General features: G+C 41.7%; 1 protein-coding gene across 1 annotated transcript in view; it reads left to right on the forward strand.

Moving 5' to 3' along the window:
- SNTB1 (syntrophin beta 1) overlaps positions 1-24,165 on the forward strand; it is a 105,959-nt gene that overhangs the window by 51,480 nt on the left and 30,314 nt on the right. The window contains exons 2-3 of the mRNA XM_042809053.1: positions 2,367-2,583; positions 16,891-17,098. Of these exons, the coding sequence (XP_042664987.1) occupies positions 2,367-2,583; positions 16,891-17,098 (425 nt within the window). The remainder of the gene's footprint in view (positions 1-2,366; positions 2,584-16,890; positions 17,099-24,165) is intronic.

Consider the following 24,165-nt stretch of genomic DNA (forward strand, 5'->3'; position numbering starts at 1 on the left):
CTCTCTCTGTGTCTCCTCCTGCTCGTACTTCCTCTTATACAGGAGTTCCTGAAATAGTGCAGCTGCCTGCCACGAATTCACCACTGTATCGCATGGAAACTTGGTTTCTTGGCTCCTGGAGGGATGACTCTTTTCTGTTCCTGCACCTTGGGAATTAAATTCATATTTTGTGTTCCCACTTACAGCTTAGAGCCAGATTTTTCACTTCAGCTTCCTTCTTTCCCTTGCCCCTCTCTCCTTTTCTTAATTAAAAGATGCTCAGGTCTAATGCATGGAGCTGCAGCTGGAAGAGGATGAAAATAGCACATGGAAAATAGTTACGCTGTTGTGACTCAAACCTTTATTTAGCAGCATATTTGCTGGCCTGTCACTGTAGATGAGTTCAAAACCATATCGGATTACGTTTTTCAAGAGATTAATTGATAATCCCTAATTTTAAAGAAAACAGAGTTTTGTTAGCAAAAGAACATTCTTAGAGCTTTAGCTTTCCTCCTTTCCACGTTAATGGCAAAATCGTATTAATTCAGAGGAAGCAAGAATAGATTCACCAGATCCAAATGTGTTCAGTCTCTCAGATTCCCAAAGTACACCCCAAATGAGATTCCAGCTGTTAAGAGCCAAACCTGTACGAAACAGAGAAAAACTACCCATTATCAACACCTTTGAAAAAGAGATTGTATATGGAATTCTCAGTGGTGAGCACTTATCTTGGCCATTCTTGTTCTCCATTCTGAGTATTTCCAGTGCTTTATTTGAAGCATCAAACAGTTCTGTCTGCTTTCCTCCTTCACCACAATGCCCTTTTCTAATTTTCCCATCTTTTCTGTTATTAAATCATTCTCAGCCTCTTCAACCGAGCTGACACAATGACCTGCACTATTTCCTTGAAATTCTGTCTCACAGCATTTTAATAACGTCCCCAAATAATTTTGCATTACTCCTGCCCTTCCAGCTCATCTTGTTGCTGTTTGAATGGCATCATCGAGTGACAGCAGCCAGTTAGGCAGCCACATCTGTGCAGGTGGGACTTGTTCATTTACACAAGGAGCTTGAAGGTGAGATCCTTCCTTGAAGGACCTCCATTGGGTTTGTGGAGAAGGGCAGCTCCCCACTGAGAATTAATTTCTGCATACAGTACATTTAAGATTGTTTGAGATCACTGTATTCACTATATATATTTGCTACTGTATACGTTGAAAGAGGCTGAGAACAGATCTAATCTGGTACTGTGATTAGCACAATTTTATTTCCCTAGAGAAGGCTAATAGGTGAATTGATTTTTGTTTACTCCAGACGTACATACGAGTAAATCAACTGAAACTGCTTCCCAACAAGCAGAAGTAGCTCTTGAGATCAGTGACAGGATGCTGAAAGGCATGAACCAGGAGTGAGATGTGAGTTCTCAGCCCTGGGGTATCACTGGAGCATTTTAGATAAGTGAATAATAGATACGCTGTTCCTTCGTTGAACGTTTTTCTTAGACACTCATCCACCTCACCGCTTCTGTACCTAAAAATTGCTCCATGGGAGTTCAGAGCCTGCCGAGCAGAGGTCAGATGGCGCTCCTGGCTTTACACTTTGTGGATCCTTATGTTCTTATTTGTCTGTTCTGCACTTTTCCATTATTTTTGTACTGTGCTGAGATAGGCTGCAATCAAATCTCCACCTTTTGTATTTGCACAATTCTCAGCGCTGTGATGCTGGGCATAAGAAGGCTGCTTCAAAAGTATTGCCTCCTATTTTGTTATGTTGGCTCACAATGTCAGAGGCAGATATTGGTGATACAGCAGTAGAGGTGGAAGCTTTGCACCAATATTCCAATACATGTTATTGTCTCGTGACAGATGGCAGCAGAGGGGCAGTCTGATAAATTGGCGTCTAACATGGAAAAGTGTGTGAAGCAAAGGTGTAGAACTGGATTCCACTATGTGGAAAAAATAGCATGCATTGACACTTGCTGAACATTTATGGAGACCAGACAGTGACGTGATATGTGGTGCATGTCAGCAGTGGTGGCAGTGACGTGAAAGACAGGCTGTGTTCAGGATAGCGATGCACAGCTGTTACGCCATGAAATAGAAAGTCTTGATAGCTCATCCATGGGAATTAGCTAATAGTGGTGGCTAAGTTGAAAAATAGTGTTTCATAGCTGAGAATTTGCTCTATCAAAAAGTATTATTGTTCTCTTTGTATCTCTTGTATTTTCCAATGGAATAAAGAGTAGGCATTACTTTTAGAGTAACCTGCATACAAATAATAAACAGTGCTGAGAGTTGGTACTAGTTCAAAGAATTCCCAATGAATGGAACTACTGAATATCCATTCATTCTTTTCTTTTTCTCCTCTTCTTCTTTTGTTTTAAATAGTGAAGTACATGAGAGAAGCAACACCCTATGTGAAGAAGGGCTCTCCAGTTTCAGAGATTGGATGGGAGACACCTCCTCCAGAATCTCCCCGCCTGGGATGTGTGTCTGCTGACCCGCTGTCACAGCTTTCACTCTCCATCCACAGGGACAAAAAGACAATACCGCTCAAGATGTGCTTTGTGACACGCAACCTGACGGTGTCAGACCCTGAAAACAGGTGAGCAGGGGTTTTATCATAGAATCATAGTTTGAGTTGGAAGGGGCTCTTAAAGGCCATCCCGTCCAATTCCCCTACAGTGAATAGGGACAACTATAGCAAGATCAGGTTGCTCACAGCTCCATCCAGCCTGACCTTGAATGACTCCAGGGATGGGGCATGCACCACCTGGGTTTTGACTGGGGCTGGGAGTTTGCATTGAATAGCTGTTGGCCTCTTTATCTGTAGAGCTGGGGATCGGGAGCTGGTGATGGGCTCTAGGCCTTGCAGCAAGGAGCAAGAGGAGAGCACTGATTTGGGAACGTGATGTCCTTGTGTCTGAGCCCAGGGGTGCTGGGTTGAGGGCCCAGCTCTGGATAAATAGAAGCACGTCAGCTTTTGGGTTGTGCTGGAAAAACTCTTGAGAGCAGTAATTCAACATTTTTATTAGAAATAGAATCATGTGTTTTTGTTCTTGTCTGATGAATGTCTGCTTATTCCAGCCTGGTTTAGTCTAATCCCAGTAAATTACATTTTCTTTTTTTTTTCTTTTTTTTTTCTTTTTAATGACTATTATTTTAAGAACGGGCTGTTTTATCCATTCAGTTCTGGGTATTAAAGTCAAGAACAGGAGAAAAGTTCCACTTACAGGACATTAATGTGGAATTTCTGTGACTTCTTGGTTTTTTTTCATAATGTTAAAAATAGGATGAGCTTACCAACGCTTATTTATAACATGTGTGGAACAGCTGCACACTGATAGAAAAGGGACCAGTCGAGTCAGTAACACAGACTGATTCTTCCATTCAAATAATGGCCTTTTTGTTTTTCTTGTGTACTTGCTTATCAAGAAGCAGTGTGGAATGCCTTTGGTTCTCAACAGTTATGTATAGGCATGAGCAAAAAGTACATTTTCATTTGCAGACAACAATAATGAGAAGAGGGGAGAGCAGAAGGGGGATAGGTTCCCCTGTATTCTCTTCTGCAATTCAGAAACTTTATTAGTATCCATGTAATTTTCTTTCTGTATTTTTTTTTTTTATATTTGTTGGACCGTCTTACATTTTTTGCTTTTCCTTGTGCAAAAACCTCCAGCTTTCTTCTCCAGTGTAGCTTTGCTTTGCTGCTGCTCTTCATCACACCAACTGGTTATTGCCATATTCAGTGGTAAAGGACTGCTACAGAAGTACAGTTACAAAACTGGTAACAGTAATTGCTATCAGCCTTTCTCAATTTTAGATCGAGTTGACTCCTGATAAGAGCAGCTTTATTCTATAAATATTATAAATTAAAATAATTTTATAATAAAAATTATAAATATATTATACATATATCTGTGCAGTTGAAGATGTCAGAGTTTGACAGTTGTGTTGCTGGTTGGAGAGTTTGTAGTTCTCCACACATGGAATATGTTGTAAAGAGCAGGCAGGTCTCGTCATTTGAATCAGCACAGTGTCTTGATGCTTCACACATCGATGTGATACTTTTAGCGTGTTTCTCTTCTTTTTTTGTCTGTACTGCAATTCTCAACTTCTATCATTCCCTTCATGTGAAAGGTAGGAGGACTGATTCAGGCAGGCAAACGCTCACTGCTGTTAGTACTTGTGTGATGGTGCTAACTTTTTTGGAGTGTGCTACCAGCGTACGTTATTAGGTGTAACCAGGAAGTAATGCGTGGGAGAGTCGCACTGCTTACTGTCATGGTTTTCACTTTGTGCTGTTCTCATTTCCTGTGGAAAGAGTGACTTCTGATTTTTACTGTATTCCGACACAATGGGCAGCGTAAGTTGGATTTTTCCATCTAAGTACACAGTACTTCAGATCATGGCAGCTGCAGTGCAGTAGTAGTGTCCCACACACTTGTGTCTTCACTCATTTCAGTTTTTAAACAACTCTAAATACCGGCACTGGTATTTCTCAGTGGAAATGCTATTATAATGCAATGAGCCTTTCCCACTGAAATCTATCCCAAGATAGTAATCCGATCCCAGAAGAATAATTGGATCTTTGTTCACAGCAGAGACCAAACGGTGTCCTTACATGCTTTATGACACTTGTGTTTTATAACCGAGTGACCTGACACACATAGATCTTATAACTGATGGTGTCACTTTGCGGTGCGGTTTTAGAAGAGCGGCGCTGGCAGGCTGCCAAAGCATGTGCTGACCATAAAAGGTCTCCTTTGGATTACATCTGAACTTATTTTCAGGGATTGCTCAGACCAACTGTGGATGTAGGAAGCACGAGGTGTCCAGAGTAGATGTTTCTCCAGCACTGGTCACAGCAGTGTGGTGGGACCAGGCCTAACTGGTTCAACTTTCAACATGAGAAGGTACCTATTTTAAAGGATCCAGAAGGAAATGCCTGTTTGTTGAGCTGAATCACCTTCTTAGAAAGCTGGGCTGAAACATGGATTTAGCAGGCTTGGAGGAAGTTAAACTTCTCACTTTCCTAGTAGAGCTGGTGGCTTTGCTTTGGATTTCTGCTTCTCCTTTTAGACTAGACTCAGTTAAGAAATTACTTAGTCTTTGTCTACCCTCCAGTAGTTTAATGAGCTTGTTGTTTCAGAGCAGAGGTGAGATTTGGTGCCTTTGGAGCAGTGGTTCTCAGATGTCTGCTTTGCCCAACCTGCATGCGAGTTCAGCCTTCAGTGAGATAAGGATTGTTTTCTCTGTTAGCTGATTAAAACAGCTGTAAGATATCCAGGAGAAAATCCAATGTAATACAAACCAGCACCAAGCCTTCTTGTGTAGGAAATTTTGGATAGTACAAACATGGCAACAGGAGAAAAGATGCAGAACATTTTAGTTACATCTATCTCAGTCTCATTTAGACACAGGTGTCGTCATTATATTTCAATCTGGAATAAATAAGGTTAACACAGTTACCACTGATGTCTGTTGTTTGCCTGTGTTGTCACTAACGAATGTCCTTGGTGGCAGCACTGATGGTTAATGTAAGGACACACGGGGAAGCGTCCCCCCTACTAAGGGGACGTGTGGGAATGGTCACAGCTATTAATACCAATAAGCAGTACATCCTACTGCAGTACAGAAAGCTTTTCATCAACTTCTGGTGATAATAGTAAGGAATAGTAGGGGTGACAGTAAGGAATAGGAAGGTGAGGCAAACTGGGATCTGGTTACTACAAATGCAGCTGGAGACTTAAGTTGCTTCATTGCTTTGGTTAAAATAGGGTGGGAGTTTTTTGCATAAAGAGGTATTGATTCACTAAAGTATTTGCAAGATTTACTGCAAAAATGGTGCTCTTCAAATTGGCTCCTTTTGTACACATTCTTTTTAAAAAAATGTTCCTAAGATTGTTTAATAACTGGTTGGCAGTGAACAGTGTCAGAGTTGGTGAGACTGAACACGACCCCACCTGGAGTACTGTGTCCATTTCTGGAGCCCCCAGCACAAGAAGGATATTGAGCTGTGGGAGCAGGTCCAGAGGAGGGCCACAAAGATGATCGGGGGGTGGAGAACCTCCCCTACAAGGACAGGCTGAGAGAGCTGGGCTTGTTCAGCCTGGAGAGGAGAAGGCTCTGAGGAGACTTATAGCAGCCTTCCAGTATCTGAAGGGGACCTACAGGAAATCTGGGGAGGGATGTTTTATACGGGCAGATAGCAACATAATGAGGGGAAATGGCTTTGAAATGAAAGAGGGTAGATTTAGACTAGATATTAGGAATAAATTATTGACTGTGAGGGTGGTGAGACCCTGGAACAGGTTGCCCAGTGAGGCTGTGGGTGACACCTCCCTGGAGGCATTCAAGGCCGGCTGGATGGGACTGTGAGTAACTGAATAGCATGGTCTAGAGGGACGTGTCCCTGCCTATAGCAGGGGTTGGAATGAAATGATCTTAAAGCTCCCTTCCAAACCAAGCCGTTCTTGTGTGAATTCTAACTGGTGTGATACTTACAAAGAAATTATGTAAACAAGAACAGAAATACCCTGTGATTCTGAAGTGAAATGTCAAAATCTTAAATGTAAGACAAACTGGTGAATTTGGGTGTATTTACTTCTATTGCAGTAAAGAATGAAAACAAAAAGTGAAATTTTCTTAAAAATAAAAGCTTAATTTCAACCAGATTTAATACAACATTTTCATAACCAGACAGCACCAAAAGAACTTGAGTGTATTCCAAACATAAACAAAAGAATGCAAAAATGAAATAAAAATAGAAGCATCTTTAAGTAGAAGTCAGGGAACTGTGACACTGTTGTAGAACAGAACTGTCTAAAAAGGAATTTACTGAATGTTTTCCTAATGCATTTTTAGCTGTGAGGCTGAATGATTATTTATGTGTGGTGTCTGGAATACAAGTAAGAATTCCATGCCTGTTCAGTACAACTCTGTGAAAGGTGAGTGTGTATGGTTTGGGACCCGTCATGCTTCCAGCACGTCCAGTCTCACTGTTGATCTAAAACACAGCTCAATTTAGAAGGGTCACGGGAAGGAATTACAAGACCTTGAGCTTTTTGGTTCCTGCAGCTCTTCAAGATCCTGTCCTGTAATTTAAATGCAAACACATGGGGGCAGGGAGACAGGAGTTGATCATTGCAAAAGAGCCTTGATATGTCTCACCCCACCAGCTTCCTGAGTAGAAACCATGGCCTCACTGTAATGTTGCCAGGCACGTGCAGCCACTGGTATGCAAAGTGAAGGCTGCCTTCTCCTTGAGGAGTGGCGTGATTTAAGCATGAAGCATTGCAGCATGTGGTTTTTTTCCTGCTAACAAGGGAAGGGATGCCTCGACTCACGTAGCTGCTGTGTGAGTGGTGAAGGGTAGTGCTGCAGGGAGGAGCGACTGCACATACAGATTGAGTTATGGCGGCTCTTGTGGAGTGTAATTCCCATTTATCTTACTTTGCTTTCTGTCTCTTCCCCTCTTAAGGAGGTACTTTGATAGCACTGCGCTCAGTGAGGGGCAGCTGATGCTACCTAAGAGTGTTCTGGTTGCTGACAGAAGCACAGGTGGGTGAGGTGCTGAGCAATGGACCCAGGGCTGAAGAGGTGTTGAACTGTTTTTACATACTTAGCAGGATTGGCCTCAAGTTAGGAAACTCGAGTCCTTTCCCTATTGCAGTTACTGTTTTTTTTTTTCTTGGTGGGCTGTGTTTATTTTGTGCTTATGTTAAGCTGGAGAAGAAATCAACAATGCAACATTAGAGTAAAGCAGTTTGAAAGGATCTGATTCAAAACTAGCGATAATCAGGGTGAAATTGTGGCCGAGTGTCTTAATTGTCTAATTGTACCCTTGTGCTTAAACCACACTGTTGTCCTGGGCTGTCACCACAAGGTGTTATAGAGAGATGATCTGCCTATGTGAAGCCCTTTGCATCCTTGCTCACAGAGGGTAATGGATTCAGGATCAAGGCTGGGTCAAATACCTGGGTTTTTGCCCTAACCTCACAGATTTTTTACTCTTGTGGATCCAAATCCTCTGTTCGTGTAAAGCTGGATGTATCTTCCTGTGTTCTTGTTTCTTTACAATGTATCATAACTGCTAATCTTCTAGCCAGATCTGCTCTTTACTGGAAGGGACGAACAAGGAGGAGGTACTTCAGATGTATTTAGTGCTCTCTCTAGTTAGCTGGAGTCAATGCATTTAGGGCAAGGGATGGCAGATGGGAGACCCGTGCAAGTGTAGTAGTTCTCTCACGGAATTTTGGGTCAAATCTCTTACTGCTAGAGTTAACAGTTGATTCAGGCTGGGCTGTCTTGCAGTCCTGTATCAATGGAATTGTCAGTTCTTTGTGCATTTCTGCAAGTGCTGGTATATTTTGGAATCTGCAAGCATCAGTCCTGCTTAGGGACAGTTTTCTAACTCTATAGGAGCACTGAAGGCTCTATGCAAGAAGGGTAATTTTTTTTTTTCTTTCTCATTATTAAAGTTATTTTGTTATAAAAAGTTATGAAAGTGTTATAAAGTTATATGTTGCTCTAGCTCATATGAGCTTATACGTCAGTTTCTCCTTAGCCTTCCTGGCAGACCTCTGAGATCAGACACCTGTGTTAGGCCCCCTGTTCCTTCTATAGAACTGTGTGTTTCAGTCTCTTTTGAGTCCAGTCACCAGCTGTTTCTACTGACAAGAAAAAAGAAAAAAAAGAAAAACAGAAGACCTGCAGAGCAATCTCAAGGGTTTTTGTTTACACAAACAAAACAGCAATTCAGCTTGAACTGTGGATCTTCATCACTTTTATTTACTGCTATTTGGGATTGTTTTCCCTACAAAGACTGTTTAATTTTTGTTCTGTTAAGTCGTATTAAAGTAGTTGAATAGCTTTCTAATGTCCTGGAGCCCAGTCTCTGGGCTGCAGCTTGAGAACTAAATTACTGTTGGTGCATGGCAGAACTTAGGCACCCACTGAGTTTTTCTGTGGGGAATTCAAGATTGAAGTGTAGAAATCAATAGTTACGATATGCAGTGAATGACCTTCACTTTTTACAGCTCCTGGTAGGGTCAGATTAGTAATGTCTTATTTTCTTGATAAATATGTCATGTTTTTTTCCCTGGCATGATAACGTGGGACTTCCTCCCGTCCCCTCCCCATCTTCTCTGTTGGACAGTCAAGATCCTGATGTCATTCTCATCTCCAGCACAAAGAGAACGGGCAAAGAACTCCAGCACGTGTTACTGCAAAATAATGTGCGCATAATCGACGTAGAGTGTTTTGTGAAAGGGACTGAATGTGACCTGACAGAGAGAAATGAAAGTGTGTCATGGGGAGTGGGTGGCAAGGAAGGATGTGGGTTATATGGAGGTGGCAGTGACTGAGGCTGGCAGAACAACGCTTTCAGATAAATCTTTGATTAATAGACTTATTATTAACAAATACCTTCTTTTCTGTGAGGAAAAAAAAGAAACTTAAAAAAACCTTAAATAAGAATTTAATGGGGAAACAACTTCATGGATTTTCTATTATGTTTTTGGTGGCATTGGTGGGTAAGATTTTTTGTTTGTTTGCTGCTGTTCTGTTTTTAGTTTTGGTCACTGTTTTTGGTCATTTAGGGTTGTTTTGAAAAAAACAATTTTGATTTTTTCAACCAGCTTCTACTGTAGAGGATTGAGCTGAGGAACAGAAATAGGGCTAAAGCAACTGGAAATGAATCAGGGGAGTGGGAGCAGTAAGAAGAAACTGCCTTGAGAAATACGTGAAGACAAGAGAGAACCAGTTAAGAAAAGGTGATGGAGAAAGGAGCTAACTAGTGAAGGGAACCAAGAGAGTGAAAACTGCAATAAGCTTAGTGAACGTTGTTGGAAAACAGAGAAAAATCAGATCACAAATGAAATATGTCACAAATTAAAGAATAAGGAAGAGTGTGTGAGTGCTGCAGGGCAGGACTAAGAGTAAGGCAAACAAGTTAGTTGTGTTTTGTGTGCATCTGTATGTAAGGTATGTAAGTGCTGATATCCTTGCCTCCCCTAAATAAAGTTGGAGAGCAATTTTAGCGTCACTGAGATCTGCCAAACAAAGGCAGGGGTTTGCTAAACAAAGGAAATCGATATGTTTCAATTTCCTGTGATGCTCCTTGTCCCCACATCCTTTATGTTACTGCTTGTAGCCAGCTATCATTTTAAAACCCCTTTCCTATCAGGCTGTGACCTTACGCTCTGTGCTGGGTTTTCCCTCGCTTACCAGTGGGTCTCCAAATTGGATTTCAGTCTTACATCTCAGGTCTTGCCTGACAGGCTGATAACTGAGCAGCAGGATTTTCAGCTTCTGTGTTCAAAGCTCCTCTCTCCTAGAACTTCTGCAGTCATTTGTTTTGCAGCAACTTGCAAATTACTTCCACTATGGGCTGCTACCTCTGTTGCCCCAGCTCAAAATCAGTAGGTACTGAGGCTGGGCTGCAGCACATAAGTTGTATGCACAGACATAGCTATTTAAATAGCCTACTGTCAATTCCTGCTTTAACACACATTTCCACTAATTGAAAATCCTTTTTCCCCAAGCTAGGAATCAGAGTTACAATGGAGTTGTTATTTCATCTCATTGCTTACACAGAGATTTTCCATTGATCTCTGAGTCTATTAAAAGGGAAGATGAGCTCCCTGCCTGTGCTGCCAGCAGTGACAGCGCCAGAAAGTGGCCAAAGAGGCCAGCAGCATTTCTGCAGTGCTGCCTCCCAGGTGTTTCATCTTCATTAGCTTTCAGAGGCCAATAATTGATCCAGAGAGGATTTGTGGTTTTGTCATAGTGGCTGCTGGTTTGTTTCAACTTTTTTTGGCAACTAAATGGTGATGCCTGGCATTTCTCGATCATCCAAGCCAAAATGTGGCACTTGAAGCAATGAAATGTACTGCTCGATGGAGGTGCACCTGCTGCTTGTCTCCGCCAGCGAGACTTTCTCCTGTGACAGTTCATCAGCAAGACAGAGATCTGACAGCAGCCTTACTCATTCATCTCCTTTCCACAGCAGTTTTCATCCCTGCTTGTAGACTGTGTCCCCATCTTTCCCCTGGGTCTTGCTACAGCCTTGTCCTTTCTCAGAAGACATCTAATTCTTCTCTAAGTCTATGATATTTTACTTGTGCAGCCAAGTAAAACTGTCTGTCTTTGTCTCTGAGCTGTCTCAATCTGAAGGGTCATTTTCTGCTATTACCAGACACACTCAATTGCTTTTTACTTTGTCCTGGATCAGCTCAGACTGCAGGAGCAGCATGCTTTGGGGTTGGTTGAGGCTTTACCAGAGGTGCAGTTTTTTTAACTGAAACAATTATTTTCCTAGCATTAATAGTTTTCCTTTTACTGTCAGAGAATTGCTTCAGTATAAGACCACAGCAAACTCAGCATCTTCTGGTCTTACATGTCCAAATTGTTAGTTCCATGTTTCTGTTGCCCTTCCATTTTTATGTTTTAACAACAATAGCAGAAGTTTTGTTACTTACATGTATCAGATAAATTACATATTTTACATGCTGCCCAAGACTTCCTTTTCACTCAGTGCAGCCCAGGCAAGCCAAAAGGTTGGACACCCATGTTAAGCAGCGTCATTTTGAGGTTAAACCCAATTCTTACTAGTACTGTTGTAACAAAAATATGAAGGAAAAACACAAGAAGGAAAAACATAAGAGATCTTCTGTGCAATATGGGGAAAGAAATCTGCTCTGTAACATCCACAGACATTTTGTATTAGATGGCTTTCATCATCATGATGGGTAGAAAGGCGTTGTATGATGTGCTCTGCAGTGTCATACATGGTGATGTCAGCAAGTCCAGTGTTTGCACATGGTGATGTCAGCAAGTCCATCGCAGAACAGAATCCTTCCCTTATTACATGCTGTGCAACTCCATTGATGGCCCTTTTATTGAAGCCTGATTCATGGCAGATGAAAATGAAATCAACTGCGACAGCTCATTAGTGATACATACACCCTCTGTGTGGACATCAACCTAGTCCAGCTCCCAAGAAGCAAGGAGCTACATCTGCAGTGACTGCTGTAAGTGGAAAGCCAGCGAGTAACTTAACACAGCGAGCACCATTGTGACAGCAAGGGGACCTGGAGACTTTCACATAGAAAATTTCTACTTGGTTGCCAAATAGTGTTTGCTTTGTAAAATTGCTTTCACCTCCGTTTAAGCGCATCAAACAAACATGCTTCTTGTGTGCTGGGGAATTCATTGCACTGTCTACTGTCTCTGTGAAATATTTTCCTGAGCGGCTCAACTCAATATTTCTATTCCTTTATTTTAACAAACTTTATTCCTGGTTCATCTCCTGGTGCTGCATGGAGAATTAAACAAAAAACCTTAGTGGTTTGGTTTTTATTTTATTAAAAACTGTAGCTATGTAAATTGTATCTTTGATTGTGTTTACCAGATCCCCCCAAGTGATGGAAGATTTCCTCTATTTCTACACTACATTCTGCAATCAACAAAATTATTTACCACCATTTCCTGTAGTAGACATGAAAGGGGAATGTCGTGAGTAGTTTGGCCTGCAATCCCTTTTTAAGTTTGCAAAGTCCACGGCAGATTTCTTTGTTCCTGGTTGTATTGGTGCAATATCAAAGTAGCGTGATGGACTTGAATAATTCTGGCTCCAGCTTATCATCAACTTCAAGAGACTTACTCCACGCTTTAATCAGTCACTGAATACATAGTATGACCCAGGAAAAGGCACAAAATGTAAAGCAGTGCCTGATTTGGTCTGGAGCCAGTGGTGGTGGGAGAAGTGCTTTCAAGAGATTTGATAAAGAGTATTTCTGAGATAATGAATGCTCCTACACAGAAGCCTTATCAAATGTGGAATGAACATGGTCTATCAAACATTTGCTTTCAACTTCTGATCCTCTGTGAAATAAAAGCTCTGGAAGCAGTGAGGAAGAGAGGTTGGGCTTCTTAGCAAGTTTACGGCATTTGGAGGCGCTGGGTTTTGTGTCACCTCCACCTTCCACGGGTGGAAAATGGGATGCTGGAAATACTCTTCTGCTCAGAGAAACTCTTTGAGAAGGAGAGAGAAAATTACTCTCTTCTTATGAGGTTTGCCAAATGATCTCTGAGAAAATGTGATATCATTCATATGCATTGCCAAGCTGGAGAGGTGCCGTGCATCTTGGCAGCCATCTAGAGCTAACATATAATTCCTTTGGGTTGGTATGGGCTTTATCAGAAACAGCTCCATATGCAGTATTTACATAACTGTGGTAGAGTGTGAGAATAAACACAGCTGTGGCATTGCCCTAAATATTTCAATTCCATAGAGAATTAAGGGAACTTTATCACTGAACTGCAGATAAACATAAGTCAGTAAGCGGTGGTCAGTTTAGCCAAGGAACAAATCAAAGCTACAACGGCTGGTCTGCTTGGAAGCACTTAAGTACTTTAGTGTTGGAGTTTACTAAGGTCATTGGAGTTTTTTTTTTTTGCTTTTCAAAAAATATGGAAATATTGTCAGCTGCTAAACAAAAAGCATCATCCAAAAGGACTGGGGAAACAAAGCAGCTAGACCGAAGGGCAGAAAATAGGAGAGTTGACAGGGACATAGTGCTTTCAGCGTGTGATTGCAGTAGGAACCCACAGCTTACCAGGAGGATTATAAAAGAATTTCTGTCAGGATCTCCACACCATGTGGCCACAGTGGTGGAAGTTCTGGATCTCTGAGGGGAAATTTGTAAGGTTGGCTTCTTCAAGATAGTTCAGTGCACTGATCTCATAGCAAAACGTCAGTAGCAGAGCTCAGGCAGTTAAGGGTTTATACTTTAATCCTCACTTTAGGAATAAAAATGCTCTCCTGCCTAGCAGCTTGCACAGGAGTGACACTTGCTGACCAGTGACACTTGTATTCCTTAGGCTGTACCAGTGCAGTGGATGACAAGACTCAATTTCAGTGCTGTCAGTGCAGCTTTACTCCTATTTTGAATTCAGTTTTGATAAGTGTAGTGTGTTTTGTCCAATCTTCCTGTCACTCAGGTGATGGAATGAGGCAGTCTGTCTGCAGCTGTTAGTGTGTCAGCATCCAGCTTTGACTGCTGGCAGGCAATCCCCAGAATAGCCCCATTAGAAGTCACTGACAGTAAGTATTCTTGCAAGCATGATGCTGTATGTGTGTGCATGCGTGTACTAGAATTTATACACTGATATCACAGTATGATGTGTATGTATTAGAAAACATTATGAGATCTCAAACTGAAATAGCACTCCCTAGTTTTGAATCAATGAAGAAATTGTTAAGAGCTGTCTAAGTGCTCATTATTTTAGAGGACAAAACTATAGCAGAAATAGCAAACAGCCACCATCGAGGGAAATACACTTGGATGAAAGCTCAAGTCAAACATTACCTGTTTGTTCATATCTAGATGCTTAACGCAAGAGTTGAAGTGTAGTCCAAGCTGTAGGGAAGGAAGTTGCCGTTGGAACCTATTTCAGCTCCAGATAATGTTTTATGAAACCAGAGGTTGCCACAGCTCTAACTTAAAAGAAATGACAGGAGCTTGCTATTTCTTTGCAACTGCAAAAGCAGCAAATTCTTTTGTGTCTTTACAGTTTTTGTTCAGCACTTTGTTTACAATGTGAGATGTGGCGACTTTGGAGATGGGAGTTCTCTTATAGAAACCACAAGCTTTGCAAAGAGCATTGTTTGACAAAATCCACACTGTGCAATAACATTTTTCAAGGCTGTTACAATACTGTTATGCTGTCCAGTTATTTTTTTTCTTTGAAAGAAGTGTGGAAATGAGAGACAGAGTGCAGAAAATACTGAGTGCTATTCCTGGCTTGTTCCCTGCCTCATCTGGATGTTTTTTTGGGTGCTTTTCCCCCTGGGTGAAATGGGGACACTCTCTCCAAACTCGCTTGTGAAATGCTTGTGATCTTGTGCCAAAAAGTGCTCTGTAAGGAGTAAGCAGCATTTCACTAAGTACCACAGTGTGCTTTGAAAATCCAGGTCTGTGTAGTTTTTAACCATTGCTTAGATGTACAAATTCAAACTCAAGCTCAGGTGACATTGAGAGAGCAATGTTTGTGATGAGAAGGCAAAGCAGTGCGGTGGCTTAGTGTTGTTACTAACAGTCATCGAAATAAGTGTTTATCTGCAAATAGAATTTTCTTATTCTCCAGATCTGCATCACATAATAAGGAATTTTTCTTTCAATATCTGAAGTTGGACCCTCAGTGCATTCTGGAGTGACTACGTAAGAGCTGTTATATTCAGAAAGTGCTGAGTTCCAGTGACTTCACTGAGGAAAGTGCACTATTGTGTTGGCTCAGCGGTTTCCGGAAAATAATCCCACTTTTTAAACTATATAAGCAGTCGTTTAGAACCCTGAACAGTTCAGTTGCTTCATTTGGAAAGTCATGACCTTTTCTATCTTTAGAGCAATGTCTGCTTGGAGACTTCCCCTTCCGAAAATGGACAAACAGGAGACGAGCAGCCCTCATCCTCTCAGCCCCAGAGAGCTACACAGATTGAGTTGCCTTCTGTTCTTCTGCTTGGCTTTAATCAATTAATTAAAAACTCTCAATTGTTAGTCAAGCTCTGAATTGCAGGATTTTGTAATTGCATAACAAATATTTGTATTACAGTAGTCTTGAACCTCAATCTGAATAAGTTCTACTGAACTTACTACTTTTCTAATAGAGAAAGGAGTCATCGTGTGTCCCAGAGGGCAGGCAGCAATGCACAGGACAGAAGGCTGAGGCTCAAAGCTGAGGTTGAAGTTGTCTGGGTGACATTCAGGAAAAGGAACTGTGTTTAAAGTGAAAAAGCACAAATGTAAGTGCAGTTCAGTGATGGACAATGAGCAGAGCTTGGTTTTATAATTGCTACATGAAGATAAAGCAGGCTATTATTTAGTGGGTTATTTAGCAAATGGTCAAGTAAAAGTGATCCACAAAGCCCACTGCTAATTAACTGCTACTAACTTCACTTCACTGAGAGCAGTGCTGAAATAGCAGCAACTGTCTCTCAAAGCATTTTTGTTATTGTTGGTAAAGATGTTGGCACAGTTCTCATAACCACTGTAGACAGGACCCATTTCCCTGAAATTGTATTTGTCTGTGCTTTTGAAACCACAGCTGTGGGGTAGAAGCCCACAGGATGGTCTAGTAAAAATGTTTTGGGGGAAAAGCATCTCTCCCTACAAGACTTTGGAAAACTGTGAAAGATTGCCGGAAGCAATCATACAGTTGTGGTTAGTGCTTTCTTGCCATCACTGGTAGCAGGGTCTAAATGGAACGTTGTGGGTATCTGCTACTCCTGGGTAAGGCCAATTACACTCGGCTTCTAGTTCATGCTGAGTGGTGTTGCTGAAACTGCAGTGTAGTCCTAAGAAAATTCCTTTGTTTAGGATTAGGGTTTTTCACTTCCTTTAGCTTTGTATGTATAAAATAAACATACTGAGAAACTTTAGGTGAGCTATAGACATACAGATAAAGAAGGTGGCAGCTCACCCTCAATTCCTCCTGTTTTTTGATGGGTACCATGGCAGAGTGCAAAGCCTGGGGAGCTGCTGAGCAGGAAGGGTAGGTAAGCACCCAGAAAAACTTTCATAATATCTTTTAAAACAATGAACGAACGCTCCTCCTGCCTATGCATTTGAAACTCCTATTGACTTGCCAGATGCGGGGTTGAATCAGCAATGACAGTAATTGGCAAATTACTTGTCAAAGATCAGTAATTTGCAGTAACATCAGAACAGACCTGAGTTCAGTTAGAGGATCTCACTCTGTTCAGATGTTGTAAAGGTAAGTTTTTAGTGCTAGGTCTTGAAATTAGTATCCTCCAGTTTAACTGGTAGCTATCACTAAGTGAGGTAATAAATGTAGTCATAAAGCAGTATCTGAGTGAACATAATCTTTTTCCCACCCATTTTTCTAGACTTATTGAAGTTCATTCACCTGATGCCAAGCACACCGTGGTTCTCAGGAGTAAGGACTCAGCTACTGCCCAGGCCTGGTTCAATGCCATCCACTCCAGTGTCAATGATCTCATCCCCAGGGTGATTGCAGAGGTCAGAGACCAGCTGGGTAAAGCAGGGATTGCTGGAAGTCGAGAGATTAGACATCTAGGCTGGCTTGCAGAAAAGGTAATGGAAATGTTCTTATTTTCATTTCTAAGTTCTCTTTCTTGCTGTAAGTTCTGGGTTTTTATTCAGCTTTCACTGAAGACCCTTCTTTTCTTAATGTGCCAAATATCTTGATTACCTTGATTTTGTTTTGTTTTGTTTTGTTTTGCTTTAATGTAACTGGAAAGTTCTTTGAGGCTTCAGTACATCAAGTAGTGAAGGCTTTCCTGCGAGATCACAAGTCTCATGACCTGTCCAGGTGAAGTGTGTGGTGTCAGAAAAATTTGATGGCAGCCTCAGACTCCTCTATATTACATCTCCTGATCATGTATGTGAGGCTGCCTGCCTTTGTCCCCCTCCTGCTGCTGTCCTGGGAACAAAGACTCAGCTGTACTCAGATCTGGTGAGGCCGCACCTAGAGTATTGTGTTCAGTTTTGGGCCCCTCACTACAAGGAGGACATTGAGGGCCTGGAATGTGTCCAGAGAAGGGCAACGAAACTGGTGAGGGGTCTGGAGCACAAGTCTTATGAAGAGCGGCTGAGGGAGCTGGGATTGTTCTGTCTGGAGAAGAGGAGGCTCAGGGGAGACCTCATTGCACTCTACAACTTTATGAAGGGAGATTGTAATGAGGAAGGGTTTGTCCTTTTCCCCCAAGTAATAAACAAGACCTGAGAAAATGGTCACAAGTGGAGGAGGTTTAGATAAGGAAAAACATTTTCTCTCAGAGAGTGGTCAGGCACTGAAATGGCTGCCTAGGGAGATGGTGGAGTTGCTGTCCCTGGCAGTGTTCAAGAGGAGTCTGGATGAGGAGCTACGAGATATGGTTTAGTGCTTGTGGTAGCAATGGTAATGGGAGGACGGTTGGAGTACAGGATCTTGTAGGTTCTTTCCAACCTTGTGACTCTGATTCTATGATTAGCATTATAGGGAGTGTGAAAATCTGGGGAAAATAATCTCAGCTCCTCCTAAAAACACAGAAGCCTCAGTGAGTAAATTTTCATAGCATTAAGCTGGGCAGCTGTAAAGTGTTGAACCTAGTTTTCTCTTCATATCCATTTCTATAAACTTAAGAAGAACTGAGTCTGCAAGTCCTCTTCTGTTCTAAAATCCTTGCCTTTAAAAGGGTAACCACTCTGTAGCAGATTATGTACATCTTATACTTAGTAAATTAACAGATCATTTGAAGTGGACATATTACATGCTTCTTGTTTGTGAACATCCTGTTCTTATTATCAGGTGTGTGATCAATAGTGCTTGGCACTAGTGGGGTGCATGTAGGCAGCTGTGAGTGTGGTCTCTTAGCACAGCCACAAATGGGATGCGTGGACAGGAGATGGGCTGCATTCTGAATAGTTTTAATTGCAATAAAGATTCTTTTGGCTGAAAATGTTTATAGTAATCCATGCTATTGTTTTAAAACTCTGCAAGAGTTCTCTTTTCCTATTGCTGAAAGTAATGTTTCTTCTTGTGAAGGAAACACCCTTAAGGTGTTTTCTTCTTGTCAGATACTACATGATATCCCATTCACACACTTATTTCCCCTCATCATTCTGCCTTATAGACCACATGTCTGTGGTTCATGTTATTCAGCATGGCCCATGCTGCTGATTTTAGTGGCAAAACTAAAATGTGTTGCTTTTAATAGCACCAAGTTGCAGTTCATCCAGTGCCAGGGTATTTAGAATGGCTGTCATCAAGAGCTGGCCTTGAGAGATTTGTAACAGCCTTGTAACCAAAAGTTAATGATTTTTTTAACTAAACTAACCATCCAGAGCTTTGCAATAGTAATGCTGTGAGGTCAGAAGATCCCAGCTTCTTCTTTTTTAGGAGACCCGTATAAAGGTAGAGAAAATCTCTACATATGGTAAAAATCTATGTTAAATTGCTTTTTTTACTGAACTTTGGGCTGTAAATCCTGGATGTAAAAGATCACCTGAAGAGTGGGAGAGGAGAGTTCAAACTGTACAGGGAGCTGTTCCAGAGGTGTTCGAGTCAGCTGGGTGCTGACCGCGGGGCATTCTGTGCCCCGTGTGCTGAACCCAAGATAGCCAGAAATGAAATTCTGCAGTGATTTTTGGAGCAACACCAGGAGCAATGACTTCCTTCTCCTGGGGTGCACTTCCCTTCCACGTTCACTGTTGCTTAGTTTCTAAATGCTGGAGCTTAGAAAGCAAAATTGTGAGGGAAGGGACCTCATTATTAGCAGCCACAAAATAAAATATGTGTTTTGTATTCCTCTCAATGGTGCCATTAATTTCTCTCTGGTATGTTGTGGCATATCTTGCCATTTTTCCATAGGTAGCAGTTGGAAGAAATCTGAACTCAGGTTTGGTAAGCTTGGTAGGCTATAACTTTTAAGACTGCTTCTACGGTATCAGATTGTGTTTCTGACATAGCATATCGTCACAGTGAGTTCTCAGTAAAATGAAGTGATGCTAGCTGAGATGAATTCCTTTGGCTGTCTAGGGAATGCAAAATGTAATCCCATAGAAATTCCACCATAATTTGCTGTGATTACTCTGCTTTCATTAAGCTGTTTTCCTGGTTTGACATTTTTTATATGTCTCTGCTCTAAACTTAGCTCTGAACTTCAACCTTAACATTTCTACAAAAATAGATTCATTAGCTGAGCCTCCCTCAGGTGGGTAATATTAACATTAATAGTAGGATATCTAAAGTACTACACAATTGCATGCTAATGGGATTCTTCCACTTCCTCTGAAATCTGATAAGATTGCCCTAAATTTATGGGCAGGAACGCTCCCTCCTGTAGATCAGCCTTGTCAGGGGGCAAGGAACTCCCTGCCTTTGCCCCAGGGTGTGCACATGTGCCCATCAGCATTTAAAGCAAGGGCGCTGCATCACTTGAAGAAAGCACACTATTGTGTGGCTTTATTACAGGTAAGGAGAAAAACAGCCAGAAGCAGTCATTAGAGATGCTAAATTCCCTTTTTTAGAGAGACACTGACCTTGTACTACCCTTGACCTTACCGAACGGGTTCTGAAGCCAGCCAAGGATTAGGCAGTTATGTTAAATGCTGGCATCCTAAAACGTGCCTGCAACTAACAGAAATGTCAAGTGCTGGTTTATAGTGAAATGTGTGGACTCACCATAACCTTTCTTGTATTTCTCATTAACCAGCAAAACTTGTGGCATTAACAAGTGTGTAAGTGGGAGGGAACAGCTGCATGTGGGTGTTAATCTTTTTTTAATCTTAAACCTTTTTTTTTAGGGCTCCCTGTAAAGATACTACTAATGACCAAATACGGAAAGAGAAGTAATATAATCCCTGAGGAGCTTCTCCATGTGCATATTAGTTGCCCCTCTTCTTTCCAGTAATGCTTTCAAATCCCTTTAGGAATGTATTTTCACTTCTCACCCATTTTTTTTATGGTTCTGGGCATCCTGTGGGTTAGAGGGGAGCTGAAACAGGCACTCCTGCTTTTCTCATTAAATTTACCCAGCTACTGCTGAGTTCCTTTGTGAGAAGCAAGCTCTGCTCTTGCTTTGGAGAGTCAACTTATCAAGGAAATGATGGTTTATTTTGTCGCTTCATAATGTCTGTTCCAGTAGATTGGGATACTACTGACAAAATTTTATCTCTGTTTTTGCTTCTTTAATGCAAACACAATGAGGTGTTCTGGACAAAGTGGTTTTGCAAAGGTTGTTTTTTCCTATTCAGAAATTGGCTACACGAGCGTTGGAACTGCAGTGAGGTGCCAGCCCTGTAGCTAGGTCAGTAAAAACCAAAAACCCAACCAGAAAAGAAACCCCCATGTTTCTGCCTCTCATTGTTCTTTCTGTGCCGGTGATGCTTTAAATGCAGACTTGGCAAAAGGAAAAACCACTTCTGTAGCTGAAGAACATTCTGCTTTCTGAATGCCAAACATCTCAGCAGACAATAGGTTTGCTAAAATGGTCTCAAGGCTCCTTTGAGAAACTTGAAAATAGGGGTGGCTGCAAGTTGGCTTTTATAATGGTAATATTTGGAGCAGCAAGAAAAATGCTTCTCTTGTTTTTTCTTGCTGGATCTTAACTTCAGCATTTCACTCACATTTACATAGCTCTGCACACTCCAGGAAAATGTGTCACTGCCCTCAGAAATCTGATGGGAGATGAGAATGGAGAAAATACCTGATATGGAGGGAAAATAGCCAGACGGGCATGATGAATTAGAGGTGTTTTTCAGCTCGTGACGCTATCTCTGAAATGAGAAATGTGTTAATATATTACAGGCTGTTCGGTCTCCTCAGACCTTAGATAACCATATCACTGAATTGAGCTGAAGTGTAGGACATGTCATAGCAGTGATCTTCAGTGTGGAGCTCTCTGTTTCAGCATTGTATTTATCTTCCCGTTTTCCCTCTACTTCTGAGCAGGGAGTGATAGCAGTGAGACTGTGGGACATGCAAGCTGTCCAAACAAGATTTAGACAAATGACATAAGAGCTTATTTGAAGGCTTTTTTTTTCCTCCAGTATGAAATGAAAACGTTTCTGTTTTACCATTTCCTTTGCACCTATGTTCATTGGTTAGAAAAACAAGCAGACAGAAACAGAGCCGCATTGTTATTCTTATCACAGGGCTGTGAGTTTTCAAAGAAGAGAAGAGATGCTTCAGTTTTAAAATTTTATATAATTCCTGAATTTCTAGAACAGACTTTGAACAGTGACCTTAAAACGTCTTTGCATGAGAAAACCACCAGCCTGTCGCCGTGTAGTTAAAGCATTTTGACTGTATTTAACAGCGTGAGCATCTGCTTTTAACCACCTTCCTGTGACACAGTATAAAAGCACAGCAGGTGCTGGACAGCATTTAGAAATCCCTGGCATGGCTGTGTCCCTGGCTGCGGTGCCTTTGATGCAGATACGTGGCCACATGTGCAGCTCTGGGCTGGCTGCTGCTGTCCCCCTCAACTCTCCCAGCCCTCCTGTCGCTGTGGTAGCAGTGCCCATCTGTAATGAGCCAGATCAGATGGTTATGCTGGCAGAAAACTCATTACTTTTTGGGGAAAACACAGATTCCAGTGCCAGAGTAGTGAGAGCACGTGGCAGAGGTGTAGGGGCTGGGTGATGGGGCTGCCTCTTTCAGTAGCATGTAGCTCCTCAGCTATGCAGGAGATAAATCTGGGTTGCACTGATCGCCAGCTCTTCATTCTGACTTGAGAAAATACCTGTGTGTTAAGTCTGAAACTGCAGTGAACTTTGGGCTGTACTGTTCTAACCCGTATTGCAAATCAGCATATTGCTTAACCAGATAAATAACCTGCTAGAAACGTTGGAGTTTGCTCAGAAAACTGTAATTCCAGTCTGTTTTTTCTTTCTTTCAAGGAAATTGTGTTCATGTAGTGTTCATGTGGTCTTATGAATTTCCAGTCTTTACAGCTTTTTTTTTTTTCTTCATTCAGTCTAGGTATTCTTTAGTAGTTATGTGTTCCTTCTCTCACTCTCTCTCCCTCCATCTCTCTCTCTCTTTCCTTCTCTCTCTGTCTCTCTTTACCCATCTACAAGACAAGCAAGGGAGTTTGTACCTGGCTTGTTCTGAATGGCTAGAAGACCTGACTTGTCATACTGATAACATACAGATGGTCATAACCTTAACATTAATCTGACCTTCTGTAGTTCACACATACCTCAAATGGGAAAATCATGCATTTAGAAATTAGAAATTGTATTTTTAAATTCTGACTAATTACTTGCTGTGGAGCCCTTCAGTAGAAATGGAGAGTCCTATTTTTGCCCTCTGTCACTTACCCTCATAACTTATTAATGCCAGAACTTATTTGTTTGCTTTGTAAAATACCACAACAGAGCACTTAATTACATTAACAGTCTTCATTATCTGGGATAGCGATCAGCCTGACCTAAGGAAAGACGTAAACCTGAACTAGCATGTAGTAATTTCCTCTCCCTGATTCAGTGAGGTCCACAGTGAGGTCAATTCATCAACAGTAATATCGATCTCTTGTTGTTTTAGGTGCATTCAGTAAATGGATATATTAAGAAAAATTCTAGCTAAAAGCAGTCATTTCATTAATGTAGCACATGCTTTTTTTCCATGTGCTGATGAAAGCTGAGTTGAGCAAATGATAAATTTAAGTCGGGAGGAAGTGCTCAGTACAAAGGGATTAGAAAGAGGAGTAAGTGTAAAGATTGGGCTGGTAAATCATGAAAAATTACAGGATTAGGGTAGTAAATTGAAGGTATGACAGTGAAAGGTCTGAGCTTGAAAGTTAGTCTGTGGTACAGCTTGTTTTTTTTAGGGCAGAAGAAAACAAAACCTGTGATCAGATAATTACAGAGCACGGTTCTACAGCGGGTGAATGCTATTGTGCTTGTGTGAGCCTTCAGATGTAAAAGCATTCTCTCAGAATTTGAGCTGAAGTATAAAGTGAGGCCCCGCATGTCCCCTTGCCTTTCCCACAAGAGTTGAGTTGGCTCTGGCCAGATTCCAGCAGAAGTAATTACACTGTGCCTGTTCTCCCTTCTACATTTTGATCTGTTTCAGCAGTGCTCATTCTGATTTCACGATCCACATAAACCTCAGAAAAGAAGAGAAAGTTTCTTTCTAATGTCATTCTGCTCTGGTTTTAACTTCTCCCTTCCTTTGCCCGGAGACTGGTGAGCTCTGAGCTGTAACGCCTGCTCCAGCGAAGCCTGGGGAGGACAAGAGGTGCTGCTCAGATCGCAGGTGCTGCCTCTGCTTCTGGGTCAGAAGGATTGCAGGCCTTGAAAGGGAAGGAGGAGAGAGAGCCGTAAGGAAATGGGCAGGTTTGCAGCCTGCTGGACTGGAGGAGCTGTTTCTTTTGGCAGAGCTGTGTTTGCAGGAGCACATGCTGGCATGGTCCTGAGCACAGTTGCTTTCCACAGATCAGTAGGCCACTAAGGCATTGGAACTTAACTCTTTTTTGTACGTAACCCTATTCTCCATCTTTTGCCTTGGCAGCTGCAGTTGGATCTGTCTGCGAGGATCCACCACCCTTTATGCAGATGCTGGTTTAGCTCACCATAGGGACTGCACAGCTCCAAAAGCCCGTGTCTGAATGTATGTGCATTCAAGTTCAGCTGGGAAAAAAAGGAGTGATGTA

This window comes from Centrocercus urophasianus, unplaced genomic scaffold, assembly GCF_019232065.1.
Source record: "Centrocercus urophasianus isolate 14NV4802_14NV808 unplaced genomic scaffold, USGS_Curo_1.0 seq_11, whole genome shotgun sequence".
NCBI lineage: Eukaryota > Metazoa > Chordata > Aves > Galliformes > Phasianidae > Centrocercus > Centrocercus urophasianus.